The sequence below is a fragment of the Oncorhynchus keta genome, chromosome 4 (genome assembly GCF_023373465.1).
Source record: "Oncorhynchus keta strain PuntledgeMale-10-30-2019 chromosome 4, Oket_V2, whole genome shotgun sequence".
NCBI lineage: Eukaryota > Metazoa > Chordata > Actinopteri > Salmoniformes > Salmonidae > Oncorhynchus > Oncorhynchus keta.
In genome coordinates this window covers 51702541-51724281 of record NC_068424.1, presented here as the reverse complement: position 1 = coordinate 51724281, position 21741 = coordinate 51702541, and the positions used below count along the sequence as shown (strand labels likewise).

Here is a 21741-nt window from a genome sequence, read left to right as displayed (position 1 = left end):
AGCGGGAAAAGACAGCACTGCCCACAGACAGACAGCCACGGTCTGGTCCCAGAGGTGAGTGGAGAGATTAAGCTGCGGGAAGGATGAAGCATGAAAGGAAAGCGCGAAAAGTAAAACCCCCTCATATCACACACTTTGGGTACTCACGTTCAGACTCCACCAACTCCTGCACAATATTCTCCTTGCTCTTGTAAAACTGGAACTTGCGTGAGAGGTTGAAGCTTTTTTTGCGCTTTACTTTGACTGGCTGCTTGGAGATGTGCGTGATGAGGGGAGGGGGGCGATGGGGGGGGATGAAACAAAAAACAGAACAGAACGTTGTTGTTCAATGAGGACACCAAACACACATGCAAAACTAAATAAAAACAGACAAATCTAAAAACAAAGAAAAAAATCTAAATGAAAGAATGAAGGCAGATAAATGAAGGCAGATAACCAGGGTAAAATGAATGGAACACTTATGCAAAGGAGAGATCATTTCCATGTTGATCCTAGAAACGGTATAGACGAGAGGAAATTGACCTTCTAATGAGCGAGCATATCATTACAGGACCATATAGGTGTCACAATATTATATGAAAATCGTGTGAAAACAAGACAACCAATTAATACATTCACCAGTGAGAGCCTGTATTGGTGAACCAGGGGTTTCTTACATTGCCTGATGTATACTAAGACTTCAGATCACATTAAAAACACTAATTGCACTTAGATAGGATAGCGACAGGTCCATGTACTAAGCATCGAGTCAGTTTGGTAGCCCCTTGTCTTTAAAGAGAGCGAGTCTGTAATGTAATGTATGCGAGTCTTTAGGTTTCTCCACTAGTTCTAATGAGCAGGTAGGTCCCTGCTACATGCTCCTGTTCCCACACTGCCTGCCTCAGGGAGGGGGAAGTGGGTCAGCTCCCTGGGTGCCCACTGCCAGGCAGGAGAACCAGAGAGCACAGCCCCCCAGACTCACCCTGTTGGAATCAATCATGCCCGTCCTGGCGTGGAACTTGACTGTTTTTAACCTCGCTCGCTCCTTCTTCTCCACCCTGCGTAGAGAAGACTCGTTTCAAATCTCTTACTGAGGCACTTTGAGAGTCACACAACAGCAGCACATTTTGGGTGGTAAAATGGGGTGATGAGGTTACCTCTTCTTGCTTGGAATGACCCCGATCTGCTCGCTCTCTCCGTGAGGCGTGACCAGACGCGCCTGCCACCACTCGTCATCGGAGGCGTTGATGACATGCAGGATGTCCCCATAGGAGAAGCTCAGGCCCTGGCTGGGCAGACAGCTGTCTCTGGCCCGGTCATAGTCAAAAAGGGCTCTACACACAGAAAGACAGAGAGGGGGAGGGGTGTTTGTGTCAATCACTCAAAAGCATATACAGTATTACTGCACCATACTAGTAACAGGTTCTGAAGTTTAAACCCCACTACGTTACATGATGAAATGTGACAATGTCATTGCAAAACACACTGGCTTCGTCTTTGCTACAGTTTCCATTACTTCTGCTATGAGTCTGTCAGACAGGGAACCGATAGCTCTACAGGTTCCACTACTGCCAGTAACCTGGCAACAATCTGACCTGGCTCTGCAGGACACGACGTGGTCCAGTGTGGCGTTGCCACTACCAGTGTGTTCTCCCTACTGGCTGCCCGGTCTAAAGTAATCAGACTGCCCTGATACTAGCTACCTGCAGGTATCAAGTCTCACTGCCAGGTTACATGAGTGCCTCCCCCTGACACAGGCATTCAGATTGGACCCTGGCTATGTGTGTGTGTGTGTGTGTGTGCACCTGAGAGGTCTCACATTCCAGAGGATAGGCTGGCTGGGGAGAAGTCTGCACTACTGCTGTGCATTGGAATGAAACAGAGCCTTTTCCTCCATAACTGTATGCTTAGTCACCCACACAGAGGAAAGGATAGCTCTCCCTGGCTGACAGGAGAGAATTACAGGGCATTAGTCATCCTGGTTTACAGTGTATAGGTGGTCCAATGAGCTACAGGCTTGTTGGGAGATACAATGGGAAAATGACAGAACAGTACCTTAGTTTGTTTATTGACCATTTCTGCTTTGGACATCCAACTGATTACACATCGTTACACAAGTATTTTGATCTAGCTTGTGTTCATAGTAAGCCTTGGATTTGTAGATGCTTCCTTCTCTGTCAAGAATCGCCATCAAAAGTGAAAATGTTGCTATTCTTGCCGGGGTTGTAAATATTGGGTTTACGTGACGCTGCACCACAGCACTTAGCTTGAAATATGTTTCCAGTTCTTGGGACATGAATGTTACATCATAGAATAATCATTTTTACCTTGACCCCCCAGAACACTTCCTGTTCTGACTCAGGCAGCTGCACTCATTACAGTGGGGGAGGCTGCCTGCCTGGCACATGTTGCTCTTCCTGACTGACTGGGGTTCCTTACAGTTTTGGCTTCATGCCCAAAATGTAATAACATTATGATACCGGTAGTACTTTTGCCAGCCATAGGATGCAGCTATGTAAAATAGGTCATGTGTGAACTGAAAAGCTTGCTCATCAAATTCATTAGATGAGCAGATACTTGGCGTACGATAGTCTCATCATGACCTATTTTGTGCTGATGAAAAATCATAGTATTTGTGAGTGGTGTGCTAAACGTGATGATTTTAGGAGTGGTGTGTACTGTGCGTGTGTTTTGGTACCTGACGTAAAGGGAGCGTTTCTCGCTGGTGCGCAGGGAGCCCGAACCAGAGCTCATGCTACTGTTCATCATCTGTTCCCTCAGGTCATGGATCTTCGACTCAAAGCGGCTGTACTCTGCAGGGACACACAAAAACAGTGTTAAAATTCACAATGTCACACACACGGTTCACCCCCCTTTAATTCTCCCAGAATCTGATGAATGGTCGATTTACTTGCAGGGACCGACATACACACGCATAAAAAAACATTGTCATTTGCTTCACTCTCCAGTTCAGAGGTTAACACACACAGCCTGGATCAATGTGAAGTGAACCCAGTCCTCTACCAGTGTCTCCTGGGCATTGTATGAGAGAGTGAGAGAGTGTCACACTCGGTGCTCTGGTGAGCAGAGAGAGAAAGTAGTGGAGTCCAGGTTCAGTAGCGGGTTGTTTCAGCCCGATTAATTACCTCAGTACCAGATGGAGCTTCATCATGTATCTGCCTCACACGTCCACTAATATCTCATGTCAGGGCATTAATTATGCAGATTAATTAAATAGGTTCAACATGGAACTCTGGCATGATTTTTTGTTAAAGGAAGCTAGCCACTCCAACCCATTTGAATGGACAAATATTTGTCCTTCCTGTATGGCCCAGGGAGGCAGTTGCAGAGCTGATATATGAATCCACCTGAGCTTCTTCATAAACATGCACTCATTAGGCTAGCAGGGCAGTGCAGTTAGTTTGTGGCCAGGCTGCTGGAACAAGCCAAGCAACCAACCCATAGTACACACTAGGCAACAAGAACAAAACCAACAGACGCAGCTAGAAAAACAAAGAACAGTGTAAACGTCAGAAGCACACTGGTGTTAGTGGAGTGCCTCAACCAATGTTTGTATCTGTAGTCCAACACCCTGAGATATGATTAAATAAAGGCTATTCCACAGTAATGGAATTACACTTTGACTCAGGTTTTCACTTTAAAATGTATGCCATCGACATGGCACCTTGAGTTAAAAAAAAAACATTTTGGTTATTGAACTACATTAAGTGAAGTGGATTTACACCCGGAAGCGGAATTACATCATGGGTCCCTGTGCTGTACTACAAAGAAATGCATCATTATGGATAGGAATGTCATTCTCCTCATGTTTTATAAGTTTGGACAGCACAGTAGAGGCCCCAATTTTTCATAACTAGTCCTAATTGGCATTTTTGGACACCGATTACATTGCACTCCACGAGGAGACTGCATGGCAGGGTGACCACCTGCTACGTGAGTGCAGCACAGAGCCAAGGTAAGTTGCAAGCTAGCATTAAACTTATCTAACAAAAACAATAAATCATAACAGAATCACTAGTTAACTACATACACATGGTTGATGAGATTACTAGTTTAACTAGCTTGTCCTGCGTTGCAAATAATCAATGCAGTGCCTGTTAACTTATCATCGAATCACAGCCTACTTCGCCAAACGGGTGATTTAACAAGCGCATTCACACAAAAAAAGCACTGTCGTTGCACCAATGTACCTAACCATAAACATTAATGCCTTTCAATCAATACACAAGTATATTTTTAAAAAACCTGCATATCTAGTTAAGAAATTCACGTTAGCAGGCAATATTAACTAGGGAAATTGTGTCACTTCTCTTGCGTTCTGTGCAAGCAGAGTCAGGGTATATATACAGTGCCTTGCGAAAGTATTCGGCCCCCTTGAACTTTGCGACCTTTTGCCACATTTCAGGCTTCTTTTTGTGAAGAATCAACAACAAGTGGGACACAATCATGAATTGAACGACATTTTTTGGATATTTCAAACTTTTTTAACAAATCAAAAACTGAAAAATTGGGCGTGCAAAATGATTCAGCCCGTTTACTTTCAGTGCAGCAAACTCTCTCCAGAAGTTCAGTGAGGATCTCTGAATGATCCAATGTTGACCTAAATGACTAATGATGATAAATACAATCCACCTGTGTGTAATCCAAGTCTCCGTATAAATGCACCTGCACTGTGATAGTCTCAGAGTTCCGTTAAAAGCGCAGAGAGCATCATGAAGAACAAGGAACACACCGGGCAGGTCCAAGATAGCGCTCTGACTGATGTGTGGGCAACCTTTCTCCAGTAATTTCCTATGGTATAGTTTTTCCTCCAGTATAAAGTTAAAATGCAAGATTTCCTGATGTTTTGCTTAAAGTTAAAGTAGCTTCACTGTTGATGTTGAGACTGGTGTTTTGTGGGTACTATTTAATGAAGCTGCCAGTTGAGGACTTGTGTCTAGTTTGAGAAACAGATGCTTCACAATGTACTTGTCCTCTTGCTCAGTTGTGCACCGGGGCATACATATATATATACATATATACATACATATACATATATACATACATATACATATATACATACATATATACATACATATATATGAGTGTCTTGACTCAGACTGTTGTAACACACTTTGTTTGACCACCAGATGACAGAAAGAAAACAGTTATGAGCGGATCATAACAGTATGACAGTGGAAGGGAGGACAGTAGCAGGTGACCCAACTGTGGTTTGTGACTATTATAATTTCCCATTGTAGCCAATTCAGCTGCAGTAATTCCAGTAGTGATTTTATGGGGTAATTCTGTTACCAATTTGGTAATGGAATTACAAGTTTTAAAATCACTTAATTCATAAACTAAATGGATATCAGTAAAATCACTATAACTCATTGGTAGATCTACCATTAATTGTTACTTCTGTGAACCTCCACTATCCTCCCTCCCCGTGAGAGGGAGTGAAATGAGAAAATTCTTAAAGATGTGGGTTTTTGGGGGACAAGGCTAGAAACAATTCCTCTGAAATCTAAATATAAGTGTTGGTATTAGTGCCAGAGATCTTTACATCATAAGTAGTGTGTTGATGTATTTTGTGACACCTCTTTAAGACTTTGTTAGATGTCTTAAACCCCTTTTCCATGTTTATCCAGAAATCCAAGCCTTTACTTATGCCAAAACAATTTTAGATGGAAAAGGATTGATAAATGGATCTATGCCTTCATTTCCTCAAAATATAAACTTCTTGCTTTCGTTTTGACACCCAATTTGATATGCTCCTATGAACGTCACATTGGTGCAAATGGGTCCTTTGATGGAAATGCCGATAAGGCAAATTACATGTGGGGGTAAAACATTGATTCCAACAGCACTGTCAAAGAAGCAACAAGTGCAGATGTTCCACACTGACAGTAACGTACTGGACAAGATGCCATTCATTATATTGAATAATAACAACGATAACCTGCTGTTAGGCCTAACCAAATACCATTCCCTGTGAAGTCACCACTTTCGACAAATTAAAGTATGTGCCAACGTCAAAGGTTTCACTTTTAAAACAGAGTTGTTTTCAAACAAAATATTGTTGTGCAATGAGACCGACTCCCATCCCCGTAAGGGTTTTACTCACCTTAGAAATCAGTCATCAGCTGGTTTGAAACACTTTTCCTTTCCAACATGATAATGATCAGAGATTGTGCTCTAAAAAGTAAAGTCGGAAAAACAAAGAACCATTCCACCAATGATGATTTAGGCTACTCCAGGTTCTCAATAAATAAACCCAGTCAGGTGTGAAAACAAGGTTAGGCAATTCTCTCAGGCAGTAGGCCCTGGCCTCAACAGTACCCCCCCAGTCGAAACCCAAAGCAGAGAGAATTCAAAGGAAACAGAATCCACACCCGAGGCCTGCTGTGTAGTCTCCACCCTACCCTCTTTGGCTGGGGTTAACGATACAGGAGAATGACACAGCAAGGTGAGGTAACCAGACACCACCTGCCTGCCTGTAACCAGGGGCAACGCTCCGGCACTAATCAGGAGCCACAGAACAGCGGAAGCAGCCAGGCAGACAAGTCCACTTGGTTCTCAGGCACAAGGGAGGGGAGAGAAAAGGAACAATGCCGGAAGCAGGATATAAGAGGGACAACAACAAAAAGACTGAAGGAGAGACCAAGACAATACAGTGTCCTATAACACATTGTTAGGGAACGCTTCCCAGAGCAATGAAGGAGAGAGTGGAGTGGGTGGGGGCCCTCACTCCTAAAGGTCTGTAAAGGAGCGCTGTATCTGTTGTCAGTTGTCCCTTAAGTCCTAACCACCAGAAATAAAGACATGGAGGGGCAGGACTAGCATGCAGCCTCTGCCTAGCTGCCAGGCTCCACAGGGAACAAAGGAAACAGCTGTAGTCTGCAGTCAGACAAGAGAGCAAAAACTTGGTCATTTTTGTAGTTCGCCTTCTTCTACTGCTTGTCCTCAGTTGTGCTGTCTTTTTGGGGGGGGTGGGGGGGCTGCCTGCTTCTCTCTTGATCCAGTTATGCAACAGTCCAGGCATGCTTTTGTAATATGAGCCTACAGTGCTATCAAAGACTGTTATAACTAAACCCAAGATGGACCAGAGCCGGTTATTTCCAATAGGAGCCAATTTATCAGTGGGCAGAAGAGGTGGGCAGAGCCAAGCACAAGCTAGTGAGATCCTGTTCGCTCCTTCTAGCATTTATTTGCATATGTTCATTAGGGAATGCCTACATTGTGAATTGCGCACGTGCAATAACTTAATTTGCCCTTGCACTCCTAAACAACAGCATTTTTAGAAACTTTGGCAACAGGTAAAGTCCACAAAATTACAGTCAACTCTGTTACAGATTCTAGTTTTGGAAACCTGAAAAATGTATGGAGATCAAATGTCAACTAAAAATTAGCAGAATGTCAGCAAAAATCCATCCCGCGCCATCTTCTCCCACTGGGCTTCCTCGCGACACCATATTTAGTGGTGAGTGGAAATACCAACTGGATTCTTCACATTTACAAATCCTGTGAAATATCTGGCTCAATGTTCTCTGGGTTAGTCTAGGTTGTGACTACTGTTTCCTCAGTGCTGTAACAAACATGTAACTCGGACTACAGTCTGCCGTTTCTAAAATGAGTTGTTGGGGTTGACATTTAAGGCTTCCCCATGCATTGGTTCAGCTGGCGCTTAGCCGAACCAAAGGAGTGCGCATGCATACTCCCTTAAAAATACCTTTGCTTGAAAAACGAGAAAAGGCTGCACTAATATCGTGTGTCCATCTTGAGACGCCGTAGTATGTATACACACCTACTCATAAGTCATTAAGTTTTACGTTTTTCAGAGGCGATCTTACATCTAACACATTTTTACATCTAACACATTTTTACATGAACACATTTTTACATCTAACTAAGATGTTTGGTGCAGCATTTCTCAAGTGAATTTTTTGAAAACGAGTCGTCTATCTTTGAATGACAAACACTTCATTGAAGAAACCCCAGCTAAAATAACTCTTGCGAAGACCAAACCATCACAAAATTTCATAATATATGCACAAACTGTTTGGGAAGGGAAGCATGCAGACGCATTAAGCCTAATCCTGTCCTATGGCTGTGTAACCCCTTTCCCAGGCACGTCTACGGTAATTCTACCTCAGTGACAGAGGGGTAGCATGAGAGCACACTACACACCCCACGATTCAACTCAATGTTACGATTGAGTCACAGATTTAGTGACAGTCCAGTGAACTAATGTATGAAAGGGACCCAGAATACCTACTGGTAAAGTCTCTGCTCTCTGCTGTGAGATCAGTTCATATATACTCAGCAGAAAAGAAACGCCCTCTCACTGTCAACCGAGGTCATTTTCAGCAAACTTAACATGTGTAAATATTTGTATGAACATAACAAGATTCAACAACAGACAAACTGAACAAGTTCCACAGACAGGTGACTAACAGAAATTGAATAATAATAATGTGAAGTAACAGTCAGTATCTGGTGTGGCCACCAGCTGCATTAAGTACTGCAGTGCATCACATCCTCATGGATTGCACCAGATTTGCCAGTTCTTGCTGTGAGATGTTACCCTACTCTTCCACCAAGGCACCTGCAAGTTCCTGAACATTTGTGTGTGTGGTGGGGGACGGACGACGGACGGCCCTAGCCCTCACCCTCCGATCCAACAGGTCGCAGACGTGCTCAATGGGATTGAGATCCGGGCTCTCGCTGGCCATGGCAGAACACTGGTATTCCTGCCTTGCAAGAAATCACCCACAGAACGAGCAGCATGGCTGGTGGCATTGTCATGCTAGAGGGTCATGTCAGGATGAGCCTGCAGGAAAGGTACCACATGAGGGAGGAGGTCTTCCCTGTAACGCACAGCTTTGAGATTGCCTGCAATGACAAGCACAGTCCAATGATGCTGTGACACACTGTCCCAGACCATGACTGACCTTCCACCTCAAAAATCGATCCCGTGCCAGAGTACAGGCCTCGGGCTAACGCTCATTCTTTCGACGATAAACACAAATCTGACCATCACCCCTGGTGATACAAAACCGTCGACTCGTCAGTGAAGAGCACTTTTTGCCAGTCCTGTCTGGTCCAGCAACAATGGGTTTGTGCCCATTGGTGACGATGTTGCCGGTGATGTCTGGTGAGGACCTGCCTTACAACAGGCCTACAAGCCCCCAATCCAGTCTCTCTCAGCCTATTGCGGACCGTCTGAGCACTGATGGAGGGATTGTGCGTTCCTGGTGTATCTCGGGCAGTTGTTGTTGCCATCCTGTACCTGTCCCGCAGGTGTGATGTTCGGATGTACCGATCCTGTGCAGGTGTTGCTACACGTGGTCTGCCACTGCGAGGACAATCAGCTGTCCGCCCTGTCTCCCAATAGTGCTGTCTTAGGCGTCTCACAGTATGGACATTGCAATTTCTTGCCCTGGCCACATCCGCAGTCCTCATGCCTCCTTGCAGCATGCCTAAGGCAAGTTCACGCAGATGAGCAGGGACCCTAAGAATCTTTCTCTTGGTGGTTTTCAGAGTCAGTAGAGTAGAAAGGCCTCTTTAGTGTCCTAAGTTTTCATAACTGTGACCTTAATTGCCTACCGTCTATAAGCTGTTGATGTCGTAACGACCGTCCCACTGGTGCATGTTCATTAATTGTTTATGGTTCATTGAACAAGCATGGAAAACAGTGATTAATCCCTTTAAAATGAAGATCTTTGAAGTCATTTGGATTTTTACCAATAATTTTTGAAAGACAGGGTCCTGAAAAGGGGACGTTTCTTTTTTTTGCTGAGTTTAGGTATTCCTTTTCTCATTCAGTGCTGGCCTTCCAAAGGTCTGTGGAGCGGATAGCCGACCTCTTGCCCCTGAGAAAGGTGTCCAGGCAATGAGCCCAGCATGAATCAGCATCCGGACCACACTTACTCCTAACTGAGTTACTGTCCTCTCTAGCGGGCCGGGCTATGTCCCTCCTATGAACATGTCATGTCAGAACTCAGGATGAGAGTTACTGGCCATGGGCCGGGTGCACCAGCTGGGCGTAAAAAAAAATTAGTCTTAAATGCAAGGTCTTGTTACAAGCCCTTAACCAACAATGCAGTTAAGAAAAATACCCAAAACATTTCCCAGACAAAATAACAATAGTGAGGCTATATACAGAGACGGCCTACAGGGAAGAGGTAAGGGCCCTTGGAGTGTGGTGTCAGGAAAATAACCTCACACTCAATGTCAAAAAAACAAAGGGGATGATCGTGGACTTCATGAAACAGCAGAGGGAGCAGCCCCCTATCCACATTGACGGGACAGTAGTGGAGAAGGAAAGTTAAGTTCCTCGGCATACACATCCCAGACAAACTGTGTGGGTGGACCATTTCAGACAGCGTGGTGAAGAAGGCTGAAGAAATGTGGCTTGTCACCATAAACACTCAAACTTTTGCAGATGCACAATCGAGAGCATCCCGTCGGGCTGTATCACCGCCTGGTACGGCAACTGCTCCGCCCATAAGCGTAAGGCTCTCAAGAGGGTAGTGAGGTCTGTACAACGCATCATCGGGAGCAAACTACCTGCCCTCCAGGACACCTACACCACCCGATGTCATAGGAAGGCCAAAAAGATCATCATGGATGAACCCCCACCCGAGCCACTGCCTGTTCACCTCGCTATCATCCAGAAGGCGAGGTCAGTACAGGTGCATCAAAGCGGGGACCAAGAGACTGAAAAACAGCTTCTATCTCAAGGCCATCAGACTGTTAAACAGCCATTACTAACATTGAGTGGCTGCTGCCAACATACTAACTCAACTCTAGCCACTTTAATGATAGAAGAATTGATGTAATAAATATATCACTCGCCACTTTAAACAATGCCACTTTATTATATGTTTACATACCCTACATTACTCATCTCATATGTATTTACTGTACTCTATACCATCTACTACATCTTGCCTATGCCGTTCGGCCATCACTCATTCATATATTTTTATGTACATATTCTTATTCATTCCTTCACACTTGTGTGTATAAGGTAGTTGTTGTGAAATTGTTAGGTTAGATTAATTGTTAGATATTACTGCATGGTCAGAACTAGAAGCACAAGCACTTCGCTACACTCGCATTAAAGTGTGCTAACCATGTGTGTGACAAATACAATTTGATTTGATTACAGGGGGTACCGGTACAGAGTCAATGTGTGGGGGCACCGGTTAGTCGAGGTAATATATACACGCGGCAAGAGTTAAAGTGACCAATGCATAGATAGAGAGTAGCTGCAACGCAAGAAGTCTGGGTAGCCATTTGATTAAGATGTTCAGTAGTTTTAAGGCTTGGGGGTAGAAGCTGTTTAGAAGCCTCTTGGACATAGACTTGGCGCTCCAGTACCGCTTGCCGTGCAGTAGAAGAGAGAACAGTCTATGACTAGGGTGGCTGAAGTCCTTGACAATTTTCAGGGCCTTCCTCTGACACCACATTTACATTTAAGTCATTTAGCAGACGCTCTTATCCAGAGCGACTTACAAATTGGTGCATTCACCTTATGACATCCAGTGGAACAGCCACTTTACAATAGTGCATCTAAATCTTTTAAGGGGGGTGAGAAGGATTACTTTATCCTATCCTAGGTATTCCTTAAAGAGGTGGGGTTTCAGGTGTCTCCGGAAGGTGGTGATTGACTCCGCTGTCCTGGCGTTGTGAGGGAGTTTGTTCCACCATTGGGGAGCCAGAGCAGCGAACAGTTTTGACTGGGCTGAGCGGGAACTGTACTTCCTCAGTGGTAGGGAGGCGAGCAGGCCAGAGGTGGATGAACGCAGTGCCCTTGTTTGGGTGTAGGGCCTGATCAGAGCCTGGAGGTACTGAGGTGCCGTTCCCCTCACAGCTCCGTAGGCAAGCACCATGGTCTTGTAGCGGATGCGAGCTTCAACTGGAAGCCAGTGGAGAGAGCGGAGGAGCGGGGTGACGTGAGAGAACTTGGGAAGGTTGAACACCAGACGGGCTGCGGCGTTCTGGATGAGTTGTAGGGGTTTAATGGCACAGGCAGGGAGCCCAGCCAACAGCGAGTTGCAGTAATCCAGACGGGAGATGACAAGTGCCTGGATTAGGACCTGCGCCGCTTCCTGTGTGAGGCAGGGTCGTACTCTGCGGATGTTGTAGAGCATGAACCTACAGGAACGGGCCACCGCCTTGATGTTAGTTGAGAACGACAGGGTGTTGTCCAGGATCACGCCAAGGTTCTTAGCGCTCTGGGAGGAGGACACAATGGAGTTGTCAACCGTGATGGCGAGATCATGGAACGGGCAGTCCTTCCCCGGGAGGAAGAGCAGCTCCGTCTTGCCGAGGTTCAGCTTGAGGTGGTGATCCGTCATCCACACTGATATGTCTGCCAGACATGCAGAGATGCGATTCGCCACCTGGTCATCAGAAGGGGGAAAGGAGAAGATTAATTGTGTGTCGTCTGCATAGCAATGATAGGAGAGACCATGTGAGGTTATGACAGAGCCAAGTGACTTGGTGTATAGCGAGAATAGGAGAGGGCCTAGAACAGAGCCCTGGGGGACACCAGTGGTGAGAGCGCGTGGTGAGGAGACAGATTCTCGCCACGCCATCTGGTAGGAGCGACCTGTCAAGTAGGACACAATCCAAGCGTGGGCCGCGCCGGAGATGCCCAACTCGGAGAGGGTGGAGAGGAGGATCTGATGGTTCACAGTATCGAAGGCAGCCGATAGGTCTAGAAGGATGAGAGCAGAGGAGAGAGAGTTAGCTTTAGCGGTGCGGAGCGCCTCCGTGATACAGAGAAGAGCAGTCTCAGTTGAATGACTAGTCTTGAAACCTGACTGATTTGGATCAAGAAGGTCATTCTGAGAGAGATAGCGGGAGAGCTGGCCAAGGACGGCACGTTCAAGAGTTTTGGAGAGAAAAGAAAGAAGGGATACTGGTCTGTAGTTGTTGACACCACCTGGTATAGAGGTCCTTGATGGCAGGAAGCTTGGCCCCAGTGATGTACTGGGTCGTACGCACTACCCTCTGTAGTGCCTTGCGGTCAGAGGCCGAGCAGTTGCCATACCAGGCAGTATTGCAACCAGTCAGGATGCTCTCGATGTTGCAGCTGTAGAAGCTTTTGAGGAGCTGAGGACCCATGCCAAATATTTTCAGTCTCCTGAGGGGGAATAGGTTTTGTCGTGCCCTCTTCACAACTGTCTTGGTGTTCTTGGACCATGATAGTTTGTTGGATGATGTGGACACCAAGGAACTTGAAGTTCTCAACCTGCTCCACTGCAGCCCTGTCGATGAGAATGGGAGTGTGCTCAGTCCTCCTTTTCTTGTAGTCCAACATCATCTCCTTAGTCTTGATCACGTTGAGGGAGAGGTTGTTGTCCTGGCACCACATAGCCAGGTCTCGTCGTTGTTGGTGATCAGGCCTACCAATGTTGTGTCATCGACAAACTTAATAATGGTGTTGGAGTCGTTCAGGCATGAGTGAACAGGGAGTAATGGAGTGGACTGAGCATGCACCCGAGGGGCCCCTGTGTTAAGGATCAGCATGGAGGATGTGTTGTTATCTACCCTTACCACCTGGGGGCGGCCCGTTAGGAAGCCCAGGATCCAGTTGCAGAGGGATGTGTTTAGTCCCAGGGTCCTTAGCTTATTGAAGAGCTTTGACGGCACTAGTGTTGAACGCTGAGCTGTAGTCAACGAATAGCATTCTCACATAGTGGGGCAAGAAGTATTTAGTCAGCCACCAATTGTGCAAGTTCTCCCAATTAAAAAGATGAGAGGCCTGTAATGTTCATAGGTACACTTCAACTATGACAGACAAGATAAAAAAATTTTTAAAAATCCAGAAAATCACATTGTAGTATTTTTAATGAATTTATTTGCAAATTATGGCCGAAAATAAGTATTTGGTCACCTACAAACAAGCAAGATCTCTGGCTCTCACAGACCTGTAACTTCTGTTAAGAGGCTCCTCTGTCCTCCACTCGTTACCTGTATTAATGGAACCTGTTTGAACTCCGTATAAAAGACCTGTCCACAACCTCAAACAGTCACACTCCAAACTCCACTATGGCCAAGACCAAAGAGCTGTCAAAGGACACCAGAAACTAAATTGTAGACCTGCACCAGGCTGGGAAGACTGAATCTGCAATAGGTAAGCAGCTTGGTTTGAGGAAATCAACTGTGGGAGCAATTATTAGGAAATGGAAGACATACAAGACCACTGATAATCTCCCTCGATCTGGGGCTCCATGCAAGATCTCACCCCGTGGGGTCAAAATGATCACAAGAACAGTGAACAAAAATCCCAGAACCACATGGGGGGGACCTAGTGAATGACCTGCAGAGAGCTGGGACCAAAGTAACAAAGCCTACCATCGGTAACACACTACGCCACCAGGGACTCAAATCCTGCAGTGCCAGACATGTTCCCGTGCTTAAGCCAGTACATGTCCAGGCCCGTCTGAAGTTTGCTAGAGAGCATTTGGATAATCCAGAAGAAGATTGGGAGAATGTCATATGGTCAGATGAAACCAAAATATAACTTTTTGGTAAAAACTCAACTCGTCGTGTTTGGAGGACAGAGAATGCCGAGTTGCATCCAAAGAACACCATACCTACTGTGAAGCATGGGGGTCGAAACATCATGCTTTGGGGCTGTTTTTCTGCAAAGGGACCAGGACAACTGATCCGTGTAAAGGAAAGAATGAATGGGGCCATGTATCGTGAGATTTTGAGTGAAAACCTCCATCAGCAAGGGCATTGAAGATGACACGTGGCTGGGTCTTTCAGCATGACAATGATCCCAAACACACCGCCAGGGCAATGAAGGAGTGGCTTCGTAAGAAGCATTTCAAGGTCCTGGAGTGGCCTAGCCAGTCTCCAGATCTCAACCCCATAGAAAATCTTTGGAGGGAGTTGAAAGTCCGTGTTGCCCAGCAACAGCCCCAAAATATCACTGCTCTAGAGGAGATCTGCATGGAGGAATGGGCAAAAATACCAGCAAGTGTGTGAGAAAACCTTGTGAAGACTTACAGAAAACGTTTGACCTCTTATATACCCTTTGTTGGCAATGACAAAGTATTGAGATTAACTTTTGTTATTGACCAAATACTTATTTTCCACCATAATTTGCAAATCAATTCATTAAAAATCCTACAATGTGATTTTCTGGATTTTTTTTTTACCTCATTTTGTCTGTCATACTTGAAGTGTACCCATGATGAAAATTACAGACCTCTCATCTTTTTAAGTGGGATAACTTGCACAATTGGTGGCTGGCTAAATATTTTTTTTGCCCCACTGTAGGTGTCCAGGTGTGAAAGGGCAGTGTGGAGTGCAATAGAGATTGCTTCATCTGTGTATCTGTTTGAGCGGTATGCACATTTGAGTGAGTCTAGGGTTTCTGAGATAATGGTGATGATGCGAGCCATAACCAGCCTTTCAAAGCACTTCACGGCTACAGATGCGAGTGCTATGGGTCGGTAGTCATTTAGGCCAGTTACCTTAGTCCCTGTGCCCAAAACACTATGGTTGTCTGCTTGAAACATGTTGGTATTACATAGTCAGGGACAGGTTGAAACTGTCAGTGAAGACACTTGCCAGTTGGTTAGCGTATGCTCGGAGTACACGTGAACGTAATCCATCTGGCCCTGCAGCCTTGTGAATGTTGACCTGTTTAAAGGTTTTACTCACATTGGCTGCGGAGAGCATGATCACACAGTCATTTGGACAGCTGGTGCTCTCATGCATGTTTCAGTGTTACTTGCCTCGATGCGAGCATAGAAGTAATTTAGCTCGTCTGGTATGCTTATGTCACTGGGCAGCTCTCGGCTGTACTACCCTTTGTAGTCTAATAGTTTGCAAGCCCTGCCACATCCGACGAGCGTCAGAGCTGATGTAGTATGAGTCGATCTTAGTCATATATCGATGCACTTATTGATGAAGCCAATGACTGATGTGGTGTACTCCTCAATGCCATAGGAAGAATCCCAGAACATATTCCAGTCTGTGATAGAAATACAGTCCTGTAGCTTAGCCTCTGCTTCATCTGACCACTTTTTTATTGACCAAGTCACTGGTGAAACATGCTTTAATTTTCGCTTGTAAGCAGAAATCAGGCAGATAGAATTATAGTCTGATTTGCCAAATGGAGGACGAGGGAGAGCTTTATATGTGTCTGTGTGTTTGCAGTATAGGTGGTCTAGAGTTTTTACCCATCTGGCAGCACATTTAACATGCTGATAGAAATTAGGTAAAACAGATTTAAGTTTCCCTGCATTAAAGTCCCCGGCCACTAGGAGAGCCAACTCCGGATGAGCGTTTTCCTGTTTGCTTATGGCCTTACAGTTCATTGAGTGCGGTCTTAGTGCCAGCGTCGGTCTGTAGACAGCTACGAAAAATACAGATACACCATCTACCTAGAGGGTTTATCTCATGATAAGCTGTAGACCACACTACCTCAGGCAAGCAAAACTTTGAGACTTCCTTAGATATTGTGCACCAGCTGTTGTTTACAAATATACATAGACCAACACCACTTGTCTTACCAGAGGCTGCTATCCTGCTGATGCAGTGTATAACCCCCCCCCCAGCTGTATGTTATTCTTGTTGTCGTTCAGCCACAACTCGGTGAAAAGATATTACAGTTAATGTCCTGTTGGTAGGATATACGTGCTTTTAGCTCATCTAATTTATTTTCCAGCGATTGCCTGTGTGTGGTACGGATGGAAAGGGCAGATTAGCCACTCGTTGGCGGATCCTCACTAGGCACCCCGATCACTTTCCGCGATATCTTTTTTGTCTCTTTCTCCTGTGAATGACGGGAATAAGGTTCTGGTCTCTGGAGTAATTCCCTCTCATTAAAGATAAATTATTCATCCAGATCAAGGTGAGTAATCGCTGTTCTGATTTCCAGAAGCTCTTTTCGGTCATAAGTGAGATTGTAGCAGCAGCATTAGGTACAAAATAAGTTACAGAAAATGCAAAAAAATAAAATAGCACGGTTGGTTAAGAGCCCATGAAACAGCAGCCATCCTCTCCGGCGCCATCTGGAGCTACTGATAATGGTTGCTAAGCAGCGCCCATTACTGACCTGTTACCTCATGGCAAGTTACAAAGTTTGTGAGGCATGTTCAGGGCTCTAGTGTGTCCAATTTGGTCTCATATTAGGGGTGTTTTTACACTGTTGCTACTTGCTGTTTATTATCAATGCATAGTTACCTTGCCCCTACATACATGTACAAATTACCTCGACTAACCTGTACACACACACATTGAATCAGTACCCCCTTTGTATAGCCTCATCATTATTTTAGTGTTCGTTTTATTTTAGTTTTTTTCTCTCACTTTAGTTTATTTAGTAAATATTATCTTAAACTGCATTGTTGGTTAGGGGCTTGTAAGTAAGCATTTCACAGTAAGGTCTACCTGTTGTATTCGGAGCATGTGACAAATAACATTTGATGGTACAGGTATTCGATCCAAGGACCTCGGTTCAGTACGTGTTGTGCGCCAAAATGAATACATAAATATTAATCAAATAAAAACACTAGGCTTATAGGATAACTATGCAGTGTTGTAGGCCAATGCCGCGAGTAAATCTGACCTGAAAACTTTTCAGGCTATTCTGTTAAAATTACAGCAGCCTATGCGCACGTTGTAATCTAAATTCAAATTGGCACATTTCAAACTGGCATTTGTGAGGCGCAGCCGGAAACTAGTTCTGTACGATGGCGAGTGGTGGGGTTGATAAACCAGAATTGGAAGATCCTCCATCATTGGCTTCCAAGTAGATTACAACGCGATGGACAGAGTTGTGGATAAAATGTTAACATTATGTCGCCACACAAAGAAAACAGCCTATGCAGCTGCCAACATTTCAAATATGTTGACATATACGCTGACGTCACCCCAGTATATCAGAGCAAGACAGAAACGTAAAGAAACACTGGCTCCCCTATACATTCAAGTAGCCCTTGGTAGCCGGTTCTGACCAAATAAATTATTTTGCTATTTTGTTTATATGCAGTTTTAGGTTTACAGCCGTGGATTTGCGCCCATTCTCAGGGGTTGAGAATAGGGGGTTCCAGCACCTCGTGAAAGTGCTTGGGTCACTATACGAACTTCCCTCTTGCACCAATTTCAGCAAACAGGAAGTACCCACCCTATATTAGCAAACCAAAGCATTCAATGAATTGGCTAATGCACCCTGTGTTGCACTTACATAAAAAGGCCAGTGAAGTCTAAAACTGGATTCTTAAAAAAATATATATATATTTCCACACTATACGATTTGAATAATACTGTGCAATTGTGAAAATGCTGCGAATGCCCTTTTAGTGTAAGACCTGTTTGAAAAGGCCTCCTGAAATGTCTGCCTGTTTTGGTGGAATGGAGTTTTGTTCTGCCTGGTACAATCACCAGGCGGTAAATTAGTTAGACCAATAAGAATTCCAAACCTCTGCCAATAAAAGCTAGTTTACAGTTGTCCCCTCCTCACTTCCAGTAAGGTACTTAACACCCAGAAATTATTTGATATTGAGAAGAAAAAAAACAGCTGCCTTGAACCTAAGTGACAACCCATCACATTACTATTATGAGAGTCACAAGTGTGCATCTGGCACTGAAGGAGGCAGTGTCATGGTGCGTTGGTAAGCAAGTAGAAAGTGGAAATTTACTTGAACGGTCCTCAAACTAGTAATCACTAGTTGGAAACTCGTCTATCATCCTGAGCACCCACTTCTCCCACATTGGTGATCTCTGACATCAACTACTAAGAAAAGGGCCTCTAGAACAGCATTTTTGGCAGTGAGACTTGTGTAAATATTTTATTGCATTTATCTATTAATGTGGTTTTTGAACTGAATAATTTGCTTACAAGCATGATATAGCTGTACTTTTAGTTTATGGTTGACACAGCTTGTTGGCCATTTGCCAACATCATTTCGCAAGGAGTTCAAATCAAATGACTGTATCCGACTGGTATTTAAGACTTAACTGGTAAATTCCAACGTTTACAAAACGCAACAGAGTGGAAACTTGAGGCCCAACATAACAATCCCGTCACACAGACAATGCAAGGAACATGGTGAATGCTGAACAGAGTGAATGACATTTCATTTTCGCAGCGAACAGTGGGTTTGGTGAACAGTTACACCCCTATCACATATGCAACAAAATATTTTCCTGTGCGACCAGGAGTTTTATTTTGGGAGCACTGTGCAACTAGCAAAAACATCATCCAGATAATATTTGCTGTAATGATAAGGCTTCGATGTAACGTTGTTTCCGAGTGCCCTAGAGGAAAAAGTCATGGTTGCACCATTACTACAGTGACAACGGCTCACTTCTAGTTCAACCAGGTTATCTGACCCATATTACAGGCACAACATTTTTATCTTCCTATAGCGGATTGCCGAGACCGCATTTTACATTCATTCATTTAGAAGGCCCACCATGTCATTCTAAAACTACTCACGGGTCGTTAACCATGTTGGCACTTTGTTAAGTCATGTTACATCATTGGCTAGCTAGCTAACAACCTGGTAACATTAGGGGGCACAGAAAGAGAGGAAAAAGGGATTTCCTCTCCAGGAGATAAATGATCATAGATAGCAATGAATGACAGATCTCTTGCCTGTCATCACAAACCTGACATTTTAAAGAGTGTGCAATTTTCTATGTAATGCATCTCAATGGGAATATAGTGCTTTTACACAATGTAGAAACCCAATATTTCACAAATTATTTTCAAAAGTAGATATAACCATATAAGCTCAATTAGTGTAGCACGGTATACCAAAATATTACCTTTTTTTCATACTAGAACATGAAAAACGGTTCAGTACTAGAATGTGCCCTTTTTTTTCTCGATACTTTGTCAAATGTGTCTCACAGATCAAGCCTGTCTATCAGCGCAGCCAACCCCTTATTATAGCGCACCGTGCCTGGTCCACTTCCTCATTGCTATCCTGCACTGGGAGTCTGGGATACATTATGTTAGCTCCCCACTCATGCTGCACAGAAGTTAACACACTTGAATAATGCGACACGGCATGTAGACATTTTGAAACGTAACGTTTAGCAAAACCATGTCCATACAGGTTAGAACACTTTATAATGCAATTAGATAGCATACAAAGCTGGAAGCTACCGCTAACTTTCCTTGCAAGCTGACAGCTAACGTCAATTCACGACCCTAGTACATAATGCAAAATGTGCTGATTTCAAAGCTGATTGCCACCAAAAACATTCACTTATTTGGCAATCTCACATCTCTCCCAACTGTTATCTATTGTCTCAAACGTTTTTCTTATCATTTTTTGCCTCGTAAACTGGCCACCTTATGACAGCATTGGGTAAAAGAGACGGCACACATTTTTTAGAAAACAAGCTACTTTCACGCTATTGTTGTTGATCAGTACAATAAAACATGTCCCAAATGGAAGGGAAACAGCTCTGTAGCCCCATGAAATCAGCCAAAACAAGTTCAATAACTCAATGCATTCACCTTAGGGCTGGGCGATAAGGCCTAGAAATCATATCCAGTCTTTCAAACTTACGGCCGATATCACGATACATCTAATTATACATTTTGTATATGTTCTCTAAATAAAGCTTTGTTGCACAATTAAAGGGTAAATTATACCTAGGCTAAAAAAGGTACAAGACCCACTAATACTTTCATTAATTCATCAAAATAGTTGAACCTGCTTTTTCTGCAATAACCACTGATCTGCCTTTCAACTTAGTCTATGGAAAGTTACATATATGTATCAGAACCATGTACATCCACTAATAACGACCAACTTCTTGTAGCAGGCATTATAGAAAATTAACACAGGTCTCAAACAATATCTCAGGCACAAGCGCCCATGCTAGTGAGTAGCCAGCTAATCTTTATATTTCAAGCCTAGCCAACTCGGATCTATTTGCTTGCTACCAAGTTAGAACTGTTATGAATATACCCTCCTGTCCGTCACCAACTGTTTGAGCAACATAGCCTGTTCACTTTGTTAATATATTGAAATCAAGTGGTTTTCCTGGATAAGATGCTTATTTCTCCTAATGAAAACAAGTTGCCTATTCCTGATTTAAATTAGTCTTTATGATCATTGCACACTGATAAAAACAGACTATACCGCTAGCACATAACTGTCTGTGGCTAAAATGCTGCTAGCGGTACTTGGTATTACGATGTCGCGCACGACAGAAACTTCTCACACGTTCATTGATACTCTCATTTTTAATAGGGTCTGTTCTACATTTTGGGAGTTGAGAAAGAGTATCGGTAGAAACTGAAGTGCTGTTCTATCACAGTACAATAGCGTCTCTAAGCGTTTCGGTGTCAATATAACTGATTCTGTTGGAACAAACCTTAAATGGAAATAGAGTTTAAACTGCTTATTGTCCAGAGAGGAAGAAGTTATCTTTCACCTTTGTTGCGAGTGGCAGGGGGAGGGGCTTGGTGTCTGTGTGCGAGTGGGAAGGTACACAGTGTACACAGTACAGAAGGAAACGAGACCAAAAAGAGAGAACACTCATAAAAACCTTGATTCTTGTGATACAGGCATTTGGAACATTGCTTCTGAAACAAATTTGAAATAATACAATTCAATTGATACATCGCCCAGCCCTACCTGGAATCACTAATTATTAAATTCAAACAAAATACCTTTTTGGGTGGATTCTTCTTGTTCGGTTTACTGGTTGAACGGTCGCTGAGATTATATTTGGTTATCAATGCAAAATAACCTACTTTGA

The 21741-nt window shown here is 44.0% G+C and overlaps 1 protein-coding gene across 9 annotated transcripts in view; it reads right to left on the bottom strand.

The window, feature by feature from the left end:
* LOC118377254 (disks large homolog 3-like) overlaps positions 1 to 21741 on the bottom strand; it is a 132438-nt gene that overhangs the window by 5663 nt on the left and 105034 nt on the right. For 6 of the 9 annotated variants that reach the window (XM_035764121.2, XM_035764102.2, XM_035764130.2 and 3 more), the window contains 4 exons: positions 2678 to 2792; positions 1137 to 1313; positions 962 to 1037; positions 148 to 247 (listed from right to left, as the gene is read on the bottom strand). In XM_035764121.2, coding sequence (XP_035620014.1) covers positions 148 to 247; positions 962 to 1037; positions 1137 to 1313; positions 2678 to 2792 — 468 coding nt within the window. Of the gene's footprint in view, positions 1 to 147; positions 248 to 961; positions 1038 to 1136; positions 1314 to 2677; positions 2793 to 6106; positions 6408 to 21741 lie in introns of those variants that run through there. The other 3 variants (XM_035764135.2, XM_035764144.2, XM_035764159.2) reach the window with 2 other exon arrangements.